The 12719-nt window shown below is 40.9% G+C and overlaps 1 protein-coding gene across 1 annotated transcript; it reads left to right on the top strand.

Moving 5' to 3' along the window:
- The first annotated feature begins 258 nt into the window (after positions 1-258).
- Positions 259-9327, top strand: LOC119337132 (ABC transporter G family member 41-like). Its single transcript, XM_037609241.1, has 20 exons — positions 259-941; positions 1082-1158; positions 1353-1406; positions 1487-1577; positions 2028-2329; positions 2621-2902; positions 3685-3998; positions 4244-4404; positions 4536-4639; positions 4721-4874; positions 5100-5225; positions 5320-5393; positions 5494-5826; positions 6061-6351; positions 7063-7146; positions 7551-7684; positions 7918-8151; positions 8340-8511; positions 8601-8855; positions 8960-9327. The coding sequence occupies exons 2-20, from the start codon at positions 1087-1089 to the stop codon at positions 9227-9229; spliced, it is 3507 nt and encodes a 1168-aa protein (XP_037465138.1). The 5' UTR covers positions 259-941; positions 1082-1086; the 3' UTR covers positions 9230-9327.
- The last annotated feature ends 3392 nt before the right edge of the window (positions 9328-12719 follow it).

Below are 12719 nucleotides of genomic sequence, written 5' to 3'. Positions count from 1 at the left end.
CCTTGGCGGCGACGAGGGAGTGGGGAGGCGGGGCGGGAGGACTGGCGGCCGCGTGATTTAGGGGTCCTCCCGGACTGCTCGCAGGAGCGGCACGGGGACTTAAATATCAAAGTTTGATTTATCTTTCGTCTACAAGTTCAAGATTTGTTTTGAACTTTTTCCAATTGTACCCCTCTGGAGCTCTCGCGAACAGCCGTGACCAGTCCAGGAGATCTATTCGATCGATCGATCGATCCCGCGGCCCCCGTCCGTGTGAGCGTGTGAGGCAGCAGACGCAACACGCAAGGCAGACAATTCATCTCCATGTGCGGCACGGCGGACGGCGGACGGCGGCGACCCTCGGTCTACGCGCACCCACCACCGCTCCTCTGGCTCTGGGTGATCAAGGGCCTCGGCGGCCGCGACGTGGTCCTGCTGGCGCCACCGCGCGCATCAGCGTCCTCCGGCGCTCGCGTGCGCACCTCCCCTGTCGAGCGGCACCAGCAGTGTGGCGGCGGCCCGATGCAAAGACTGTCAAACGCGGGGGAGGGGAATGGTGGTGCGGTGGCCGTTCATCTCGACCGGGGCTGGAGAGGACGACCCCCGTGGCAGCGCGGCCGCCATGAACTCGGCCGAGGTTGAAGAGGACGACTCCTGGGGAAGCGTGGCCGCCATGGAACTCGGCGGAGGTCGGACAGGACAATCCAAGCTACCAGCCAGGAGCGACATGGTCGGACTCCGGCGAAACATGGCGCCCCCAACTGCCACATTCCAGCGCACGCAAACTGTTTGATATAATGTGTAAGAGGGGAAAGAGAGGAGAAGAAAGGAGTCAACGTGCACACGTGGGATTTTTTTTGCCAAGTCAGCTCCTGATGAGTGGGCCTTAGCTGTCGGATTCGTCATCAAAACGTCCTAAGCCCCTGATCAGTGTTGTTTGCAAAAGAATTACCGTACACAAGGTACACAAGGTCTTTTTTGCCACGAAATCGTAGATATGTCATTGGTGCAAACTTAGCTGTTAATGTGGTGGTTTTGCGCAATTAACTCTTACCCATTCTATCTACTAAACCAAGTGCTCTTGATTTCTTGTACAAAATAGATATCATGAAGGAAGTCGTTAGAAGGGAGAAGGAGGCCGGGATCACCCCTGACCCCAACATAGACACTTACATGAAGGTGTGTACTGATTAAAACCCTTTCTTTGACAATATTGAATCAAAACTGGAAACACCATCCTTTCTGCCAAGTGCTAACATAACTTTTCAGTGGGATTCATTCCCATTGATTCTTGCAATAAAAATCATATAATGAATATACAGCCCAATATCATTTTAGCTGCAACAGTTACAACTGGATGCACTTTTTTATAGGCAATATCTGTGGAAGGTTTGGAAAGAAGCATGCAAACAGACTACATTATGAAGGTAAACAATGCTCTAAGAAGAATACCACTGGTTGCAGAGTACAATGTTTCGCCTGTGCATTATCTATTCTTGCCTCACAGATAATGGGACTTGACACATGCGCTGATGTACTAGTTGGAGATGCCATGAGAAGAGGTATTTCTGGTGGTGAGAGAAAAAGATTAACCACAGGTGAATTTACAATACATATGACATTTTCAGGATGGATTTTATTATCTGAACTCTAATCTTGTAAACCATATTTTTGCAAGATAAATAAATAGATAAATGTGCTATTCATTGACTAAAATCCCTTAATTGCATATTGGAAGGTACACACCTCATTTCTGGTAGCTAATTGATTTCGTTGATGTTTTCTGTACTTTGTTATTACCATGAACCAGTATGAAAATCTTGTCATGAAAAACCGCAAATTTTTGTTGTGATGAAAGCACGCAAGCCACCCTGATGGATGAATCAACTTAGTTTGATTTTCTCCACTTATAGAATGTAGCTAGTAATGTGGTATATTCAGTTTCTGTAATCTGTACTTTAATTTTGGTGTGTATAAGATAAATAAATAAATTAATTCAATTCTGAATGCTTAATTTTTTTCACTTGTAAAAAATGTCTTCCAAGCAGGAGAGATGATAGTAGGACCATCAAAAGTGCTCTTCATGGATGAAATATCAACTGGGCTGGACAGTTCTACCACCTTCCAAGTTGTTTCTTGCCTCCAACAGCTAGCTCATATATCAGAGTTTACCATACTCGCTTCACTCCTTCAACCAGCACCAGAGACCTACAAACTTTTTGATGATATTATCTTAATGGCTGAAGGACAGATCATATACCATGGCCCTAAGAGCTGCATTATGAGTTTTTTTGAATCATGTGGCTTTAAGTGTCCCGAAAGAAAAGGAAGCGCCGACTTCCTTCAAGAGGTATTTAGCAAAGTACCAATACTAATTTACATACTTGATTTTCTTATATGGCAATTCTCTTGTGCATGACATGTTTCGAGTTTCAACATTTGTGCGAAGAGTTACAACTACAGTTTTGATGTGCATTCAATGAAAGTAAACATTGTTAATATGAAGTACTCCCTCTGTAAAGAAATATATAAGATTGAGTAATTGGGTATAGATTATTATAACCTGAGTTTGCCTAGCTGATTTGTACTCTTGCTTACCATAATAAAAGTAGTCCACTCTTAAAAACTTATCTATACATAGGTCTTGTCAAAAAAAGATCAACAACAATACTGGAGCCGCGCCGAAGAAAGATATAATTTTGTTACAGTTAACCAATTCTGTGATAAGTTCCAAGCATCTCAAAGTGGGCAGAATCTTGCTGAGGAGCTTTCAAAGCCGTATGATGAATCAAAAGGACATAAGAATGCCCTATCCTTCAGTATCTACTCATTATCCAAGTGGGATCTCCTCAAGGCATGTTTTGCACGCGAGCTCCTTCTTATGAAAAGGAATGCCTTCATCCACATAACAAAAGCCACTCAGGTAAGCAAGTCGAAGCTATCTTTTGAAAAAAAAAGATTGATGCATGGAGATTTGTGCCTATTTTTACAGTGCTATCTCGAATGTCATATGCTAGGTGTTTATGAGTGTAAATCGAGTTCTAGCATGTATGCACAATCCTCAAATTACATGCTTTATGCTTAGTATTAGTTACGGATAGAAATACAGCAAAAACTAGAATCAGTGTGTGGTGTAATAAAGTTCCTGTGTTACTATGGAGGTGTGCAGGTCGCAGTAAAGCTTTTGCACTGAAAATTGAGATCTGTATTTACATCGGCATTTGTGTCACTTCCATTTTTGAAGTCTGCTCCAGCATTAATACATATAGTAGACGATAAAGGGAAAGATTGATGTCGATCATATATAGCTTTAGGTGTGCTCAAATGTGAAATCTTTGTAGGATTAGGGGTTGTATGTGCTTAACACAGGGTACATGGTTTGTATCCATCTTGCAGTAGTTTATTCTACACACTGAACTCTCGGACCATATGAAAGTCTACAGCAGGAACTTGCTCAGCATGTCAGCATCTTATTCTACATTCAGTTCTTAGTCAGTGTGCAATTTGAGGACTTCAAATGCTCGTGTGCTTCTATTGTTACCTATACTACAGCGCCACAACTATAGTGTTTTCGCTGTAGGAACTAGCAGATATCTCATGTTGCACTTTAACGAATCGGTGAAATTACAGCTATGTCATGCTGCGCTTTTCTCGACATGACCACCTCACCACCATTAACTAGCATACTACATGTTTTCGTTGCAGCTTGGACTATTTGGCGTTATTACTGGGACAGTATTTCTGCGGACACGTATGGGTGTTGACAGAATTCATGCCAACTATTATATGGGTTCACTCTTCTATGTGCTCCTGCAGCTGATAGTGAATGGATTCCCTGACATGGCCATGACAATCGACAGACTGCCGGTCTTCTACAAACATAGAGACAACTACTTCTATCCTGCATGGGCTTATGCAATACCATCTTTTATCCTAAAAATTCCATTCTCTTTAGTTGGGTCGGTAGCTTTGACGTCGACATCCTACTACCTGATTGGCTATGCCCCAGAAGCATCCAGGTAAAGTCATAATTCTGTTGTAGAAACTAATTAGTTGGTGGCTAGAGCAACATTTTCTGTCATTCAGGAATTATCACTGTTGACCCATTCCGAGTCATTCAGATGTGTAGTATAATCATCCAACTGAAAAAAAAAAACTGCAAATGAGAAGACTATCTTTACTTCTCTTTTTATTATTTCCACAAAACCTAGGTTTTCAGACACAATCCTTACTTTGCGTTAACATCCATGATTCTTGTGTTTAGATTTTTCTGTCAGCTCCTCGTCCTCTTCCTGATGCACACAGTAACATTATCAATGTTTCGTTGTGTCGCCTCATACTGTCAAACAATGGTGGCTGGTTCTGTCGTTGGTACTCTGGCATTTCTAGTCACCCTTCTGTTTGGAGGTTTCTTAATTCCTCGCTGTAAGACACTCCCTTGTTTTTCATAAACTTCATACTGCAAACAACTGACGAGTCCTAATTTCAAGCAAACGCATGTCGTGCTCAACTATTAAACAAGCACCGCTAACAATTTCAGTGCCATATCACTACAGCATTTCTGCCTAATTGGCTAAAATGGGGATTTTGGCTATCTCCACTGTCTTACTCGGAGATAGGCTTAACTGGAAATGAGTTTTTGGCACCAAGATGGTCAGAGGTACACTGTGGCATACCAAGTATGAATTATAATTGTTAAAGATGCAATCCCAAAACGATACTAAAGTTCCTTTGTTGATAGACCATAATATCTGGCGTAACACTCGGAAGGAGGATAATAATGGATCAAGGTCTAGACTTCTCCAGCTACTTCTACTGGATCTCAATTGGAGCATTGATTGGGTTTACTTTGTTGTTCAATGTAGGCTTTGCCATCGGCTTGACCGTTAAAAACCGTAAGTGCGACATGGCTTAAATTACATTAAGCTAATTAGCTAAATAAGTTAAATACTTTACTTTCTTTCTAACAGTATAACATGAATGTGAACTCAGTCAAGCATATTCTGGAGAAAACATAACATCAGAAATGGAAGAAAAATACTTCAATTCAGAAGAACATGCTGTTTGCTCTTGTTAGATATACCATCTGTTCTAATCTTCTATGAGCCTCTCGGTTCCAGCATCTTCTCGTGCTATTATCTCTTGCAATAAGATTACCGCATCTGGTGGAAGAAATCTAGATAAAGATACGGAAAATGGGAGGCCTAAGTTACATGTAGAAACTTCATGGATACCCAATAGCACTGGTTAGTTGAATTTTACACGATGCAACTAAGCACAACTCCACACTGTCGATGGAATAAAATCAAATTTGACTTATCAATATTTAATCTTGTCCAGGGAGGATGGCATTGCCTTTCACGCCCCTTACAATATCATTCCAGGATGTCAACTACTACGTAGACACCCCCGCGGTAATTCTCATGTAGCTCTAACATATATGAACACATGACCGAAGAGCTTAGAGCCATAGCAAGGGCTAATAACTAATAACCAAGTATTTCCTCATTGCAGCAAATGAGGGAGCATGGCTACATGGAAAGAAAACTGCAACTACTCCACAACATCACAGGAGCATTTCAGCCAGGGATTCTCTCGGCGCTCATGGGGGTTACTGGAGCGGGAAAAACAACACTCCTTGATGTTCTTGCTGGAAGGAAAACAGGTGGTGTTATTGAAGGAGATATAAGAATAGGAGGTTATCCTAAAATTCAGCAAACTTTTGCTAGGATATCAGGCTACTGTGAACAGACTGATGTTCACTCCCCACAAATCACAGTAGGTGAATCAGTTACATATTCAGCCTGGTTGCGCCTTCCACCAGAAACTGATTCAAAAGCAAGAAATGTGAGTTATATTTGTTTCTGCAACGAAACATAAGCTACAAATATGCAAATATATAAATGGAAAGAAAAGTTCTACCTCTGTCCCAAATTATAAGACGTTTTTGGTAGGCTATTTAGACCACAAAAAACTTCTTATAATTTGGGACAGAGGAATAGTGTACAGGGTTTGCATACTAGCATCCTAGCCACCAGAAACAGTTGAGATATGAAACTCTGAGCTCATCTGTATTTGCAGGAATTTGTCAATGAAGTTCTTGAAACAATTGAGTTGGATGAAATTAGAGATTCTTTGGTTGGAATACCAGGGGTAAATGGACTGTCGACAGAGCAACGGAAACGGCTCACTATAGCAGTCGAGCTTGTGTCTAACCCTTCAATCATATTCATGGATGAGCCAACATCAGGCTTGGATGCAAGGGCAGTTGCTATTGTCATGCGTGCAGTCAAGAACGTTGCAGACACAGGTCGGACAGTCGTGTGCACCATTCATCAACCAAGTATCGATATATTTGAGGCATTTAATGAGGTAATTACTTTACATATATATAGCCTTCTGACCTTCTCCAAGATTCTCTCTCTAGGCACCAAGACGTAGTGTATCAAGTAATAATTTAAAAATCTAATATAGATTTACAAATATATTATATTGGATAAGTATGTGGAAAAATAAGTTTTGATTCGATCAAACATGAATTAAAGTGGTGCTACCATAACCTAAAATTATGAAGCCAGGTCATACAATTAACCATCAGACATGGAACAAATCGCATGCTACCTCAGATAGAGAATCATCACTTTATCCACCAGAACTGAAAGAACCCCAAATTAAGTCCAAGACAGAGTCTTCCTCAACTAATTTTTCGAGAAGCTAACAGTGAAATTTTCTATATGAATGGCACGGAATCTCTGTTGTATCATTAACAAAGATGATATTAAAATGTGCTGACATATTCGTTTCATGGGGTAGGTAATTCCCAGATTAGTTGGAGAATAGAGAAAAATATCTAGAACACTTGGTTCGGCTTAGCAGTGCCACTTAAGTAGATGCATATGGCAACAGCTGCATACATTTTCATTAGTAGTAAGTATTCAAGTTCATTAATAAGTATTCGACTAAACTGTAAAACCTAGTTCCATATAATTTTCTGTACATTATTAATCAGAAATTCCTCAACCAAAATAATTCATTTGGAAGTGAAGTACCATATTTACTAATTATGTTGTAATATAAATGTAGTTGATGCTCATGAGAAGAGGCGGAGAGTTGATCTATGCTGGGCCAGTTGGACATCATTCTTGTGAGGTCATCAAATATTTCCAGGTAATTAGGAATTTTAAGTCATCCTTGCACGAAAGGACTGAACAAATGCATGTATGCTTTGTAATTGTATATCATCCATTTGTATGTGATATAGGCCAGTTTAATTAAACCTATCATTTACAGTAAACAAACGTAACAAGATTTGGTTTTCACCTTTTTTCTGTATTTTCAAAAGTTATGTTTTTTGCACAGAAAATTCATGAAGTTATGGATTGTTATGAACCCATATTTAGCCCTTGTGATTCGCATTCTACGTACCACTGAAGGGGGTGAGCTATATTAATCATAGATGTAGTCTGTTTTGATCAAAGAAGGCTATACTTAGTTCACCACCAGTCCACCGTCTGACTTTTCTCCCCAGTTGCTGTGCTATACAAACTGGTGAGTTTTTTTTATTCTTCTAGGCAATACCTGCGATACCTAGGATCAAGGACAACTACAACCCATCAACATGGATGCTAGAAGTTACTTCTACATCTATGGAAGCTCAAGTGGGAGCAGATTTTGTACAAATGTACAGGGCATCGCCAATGTGCAAGTAAGTTTCAACGATCCGGCTCAGTTAGCAATAGTGCCTTAACATGTGAATTGTAATCACTACACTATAGATTATGCATATAAAAATTGCGTCTCGGACCTTCCACAATATCTAAGAAAAACAAAATCACTTTTGATCAGAACAGAACATAAGCATGGGTTACCATACCATGCTTAACACAGTCAGCCCGTAAACTAGTCTTAACAGAATATTTGTGCTAACCACTATGCAAGGAACAAGGACATGCTGGTAAAGCGCTTGAGCGTACCAATTCCAGGCACAAGTGACCTCCATTTCAAGACACAGTTTCCGCAGAAGTTTCGGGAGCAATTCAAAGCATGTCTCTGGAAGCAGTGCTTGTCGTACTGGAGAAGCCCTTCCTACAACCTGGTGCGATTGGCATCCATGTTAGGCTTCTGCATTTTCTTCGGCGCATTGTTCTGGCAGCGAGGCAACATCAACCATATGTATGTAGCCATCTCTTAATTATGCATATATCTTAAATCATGCTGCTGCTTGTTTTGTTTCTTTCTTCGGTTTTCACCAATACGACAAACACTTCTTCCTGAGACAAGCTTAATTATGCATATATCTATTATGGACATGTATGTTGCAATATATGATTGAAGCTGCTGCTTGTTTTGTTTGAGGGTAGAAACGACCAGCGAGGCCTCTTCACCATATTGGGGTGCATGTATGGAATCACTCTGTTCACCGGCACCAACATTTGTCAGGCAGTGATGCCATTTGTCTCCATCGAGCGCTCCGTTGTTTACAGGGAGAGGTTTGCAGGGATGTACTCTCCTTGGGCCTACTCTTTTGCGCAGGTCCTATTCATCGCGTGAAGATTTTTCAGATATATTATGCTACTGCTATATATGTGCAGACATTGAGTTACTATCCTCTTTGGGTTTAGGTTGCGATGGAGATACCTTATGTGCTGATGCAAGTAGTGATGTTCATGTTGATAGCATATCCGATGATAGGGTATGCGTGGACACCAGCGAAATTCTTCTGGTTCATGTACACCATGTCGTGCACGCTGCTCTACTTCGTCTACCTGGGAATGATGATTGTGTCGCTCACCCCTAACATTCAACTTGCATTCATACTTACATCTGTGTGCCACGGCCTACAAAACCTCATCTCCGGCTTCCTCGTGCCTGCGCCGGTAAGTGAAGCCATCTCAATATATATACACATTTATACATATATGATTACCATTAGAGATAAAAAAAAGATGGTGCTCACAAAGGATTCATGGACATATGGCAGCAAATACCGAAATGGTGGATATGGCTCTACTACATCTCCCCAATGTCGTGGTCGCTCAATGTCTTCTTCACCACACAGTTCGGGGATTACAACGACAGGATGATAGTCGTGTTTGGAGAGACCAAATCCGTCGCAACGTTCATGAAGGACTACTATGGTTTTCGACGCGACCTGCTGCCGCTGGCAGCCATGGTTCTGGCGGCATTCCCCGTAGTTTTTGCTGTCCTCTTCGGTTACAGCATCTCAAAGCTCAACTTCCAACGCCGATGAACACACATGTATTCGAAGTAGGAAAACAGTAGCTGCAACATCCCCCCAACAAAATCATTTTTTTGAAATGTTAACCAATTAAATAGAATTGATTGATTTGCTTTGACCTTGTTCCACTTGAGAGCCTGTTTGGATTTTCCAATAGAGGAAATAACATCAGTTTTCCTTAGAAATAATTATTATTTGGGTCTTCGAAATCATTATGGTAATTATTTCAACCCAAAAGAATTATTTTAAGGAAATTATTAATTTACAGCCCATAATAGATTTTCTAAAATATAATGATTTTACAAATTTTGGTTTGGTTGGAAATAATTTCCCTAGGATTTAAATATATATATTTATTGTATTTTTGTTGGAACTTTGAAATTGATTTGGACTAGTTTTAAGTGACATCAATCAATTCCTGGATTTATTTTAAACAAAAAACCCGATCCTAATCAAACAGACTAAAGCTGCCTGATAACTTCAAAGGCGGCCCAGTCAGGCTTTTGGCCCATGGCCTGATGGTTTACCTTGCCATCCATCACGTGAGCTTTTAAATTTTATTCAATAAACCTTTTCATATTTCTATTCAATATAAACGATCATCATGTGTATTTCTACGACAAGATCGACATTGCTATCCTTTTTTGTTTTGTGGGGAAACTTCCAACCTATTCATCAACTGTCATGACAATTTAAAGAACACCATAAGTATAGAAATCACATCTAGATCTGTAGACCATCTAGTGACAACTACAAGTACTCGAACGAGCTGAAGGCGCGTCATTGCCCCTCCCTCACCGGAGTGGTCAAACCTTGTTGTAGTAGGCAGTTAGTAAGTCTTCACCAGCGTGATCCTTCTTCCTTCTTAATTGTTTGTTATCAATTCTATGCAAGTTAAGATGTTTGTTATTCATTCTGCCTTCCTTTCCTTTCTTCCTCCCCCATTCTTAATCTTCATTGTATTTCTCTTTTCCTCTGATTCATGCTTGGATCAAGCACATCTGACGACAAGCAACTCTCGTCTAATAAAATTAACAAGGAAGCATTCTCCTACATATCAAACATCATAGCAATGTGAATTTACTCACAATACTTTATTTTCATTACTAGCATTCGTTTAGAATTTTCATATCAATACATTTGGATGGCACATAGCACGGCCTGAATGAGAATAAGTCTCCTACTTTTGCCAGCGTTGCTGCCCTCTAGTTTGGCAAAACAACTTGTCAGCTGATCCACAAGCCCCTAGAATTGGCCATAAGAGCATCTAATAGGCATAGTTGTGCTCTTAGTCAAGTTCACCCGTGGGCCAAAAGCCACTCCAAACACCTCTAGCATAGAGGAACAGGCTCTTAGCTCCATCTCCTTTGACTTCAGGAATATCATCACGTCATCGCAAACATAGAGGGTCTTTGGCTCACACTCATTCGCACCAGAGAAGAGAGAATTCCACATGATGATGGTAGCTGAAGCATGCACTGGAGATGTTCCATGATAAATATGAACAACATGGGTGACAGAGGGTCTCCTTGGTGGAGGCCCCAACAATTATAGATTAGTGCTCCGAGCACACCATTGATCATAATCCTTGTGGAAGAACTTGCCGGTGATCTACATATCCATTAGACCCGCCTTAGGCCAAATCCCAATCTCCTCATCACTTCAATTAAGAACGGACACTTAACCGAATTGAATGCTTTTGAGATGTCCAACTTGAGCATAACCGCGGGATCCTTGAGCACATGCAATCGGTGCACCATGCATTGAACGACCATAAAACTGTCATAAAGAGAATGAACTCACTCGAAAAACACTTTGGTGATTCGTCACAAACTTTGGCAGATTGTTTGCGAGCGAATAAGAGAGAATTTTATCAAGAAAATTGATCGCTCCATGAACATGATTGACCAGCCTATAATCTAGCGGGTCCACAGAACCTTCCCTCTTTGGAAGTAATGAAACCAATGCCTTATTGATGGAAGGCACTCCACACATATCCCCATTGCAGAAAGATTCAAGACATAAAAGAAATCACCTTTAATGATGGTACAACAAGATGCAGAGAGGCGGCCAGTAAATCCATCCGGCCCCGGGGCTTTATTCGGCGGCATGGATTTAACGATTTTCTCCACCTCTTTCCCTAGCGAATGGATGCTCCAAGTGCGTCGGATCAAGCGATGGCAGGTTTAGCACCTCCAGGTCCAAAGAGTGCTCATAACCTAGCATTGATCCGAAGATGTTGTGTAGTACTCATCTACCACGGTAGCAATGTGGTATTGCCCCGTGTATATCCCTTCATTAAATGTCTTAAGGTTGTGATGACATTCCTCCTCTATAGGTGACGTGCATGCTGATGGTGAAGTGGGTATAAAGATGAACTGCATGACTTTCTAAGTTGAATATACCTAGTAATTCAGATGGATATATGTTGAACCAGTTAGCTGATCCAATATAGAAAATGAAAGTTGTCCAAGTTGAAATGACACTTTGCTCTGCTCTGATTGTTTTTTTTTTCAGCCCAAGAATAAAGGGACCTCCTATAGGGCGCCTTCAGCGCGGCGCAAGGGATCTGGCACCCGCAGCAGCGGTTGGATGGGCCGGCCCACGATCACGCAACAAAAGCAACGCGAAAAATGACAGCCGAAAATACCGTCCCGATCAGGATTCGACCTCGCGACCTCCTGCTTCCAGGCGCCGAGGCTAGCCACTGCACTAACTAACTGCTAGCAAATATTCACACCGCGAAATTTTAAATAAATAGCAAATAGACGCGCTATTTATTGCACAAATACACTGTGGCATTTATACATTTCAATTATTGAAAATATGTTCAAATATTACGGATGGAGTTCTTGAGCATGTTAAAAAAGTCCGCGTATTCAAAAATAGTTCTGAATACACATTGAACATTTTCTTAGTATAGGGTGAACATTATTCAAAGAAACACAGAACATTTATCTAAAAATACGCTGAACTTTTTATGAATACACGCTGAACAAAATTTCTCTACACGATGAACATTTTTATATACACACTGAACATTTTTTCAATGCTTGGTGAACAATATTCAAATACATGTATAACGTTTTTTTAAATACGATGAACTCCTTTCGAATGCATGCTGAACAAAATTTCTATACATGATGAACATTTTTTTATACACACTGAACATTTTTTGAATGTATTGTGAACATTTTTCTTCAATATGGTTAACAAAAAACTGAAACGCTAAAAGTACACACGTTTAGTCGGTTGGCTGGTTGGTTGTGTCAACGAACGTTGAGCCAAGAGATCGTGTGTTCGATGCACCGTACTCGCTGTGTTTTTGGGTCTTTAAACAGGAAAAAGAAAGTAACATGGCCCGGCCCAGCGAGGAGAAAGGGGGTGTGCGCCCCGTACGGTTAAGCCTGTAACGGGCGCTACGGGCGCCGTTTAGGAAATTCCAAGAATAAAACTCAGTTTCTTTGTAGACAAATTGGCTTATGGGCTATGGGCAGTTAAA

This window comes from Triticum dicoccoides, chromosome 7B (assembly GCF_002162155.2).
Source record: "Triticum dicoccoides isolate Atlit2015 ecotype Zavitan chromosome 7B, WEW_v2.0, whole genome shotgun sequence".
NCBI classification, from domain to species: Eukaryota; Viridiplantae; Streptophyta; class Magnoliopsida; order Poales; family Poaceae; genus Triticum; species Triticum dicoccoides.
The sequence above is the reverse complement of the archived record's forward strand: the minus strand, read 5'-3'. Positions and strand labels throughout refer to the sequence as shown.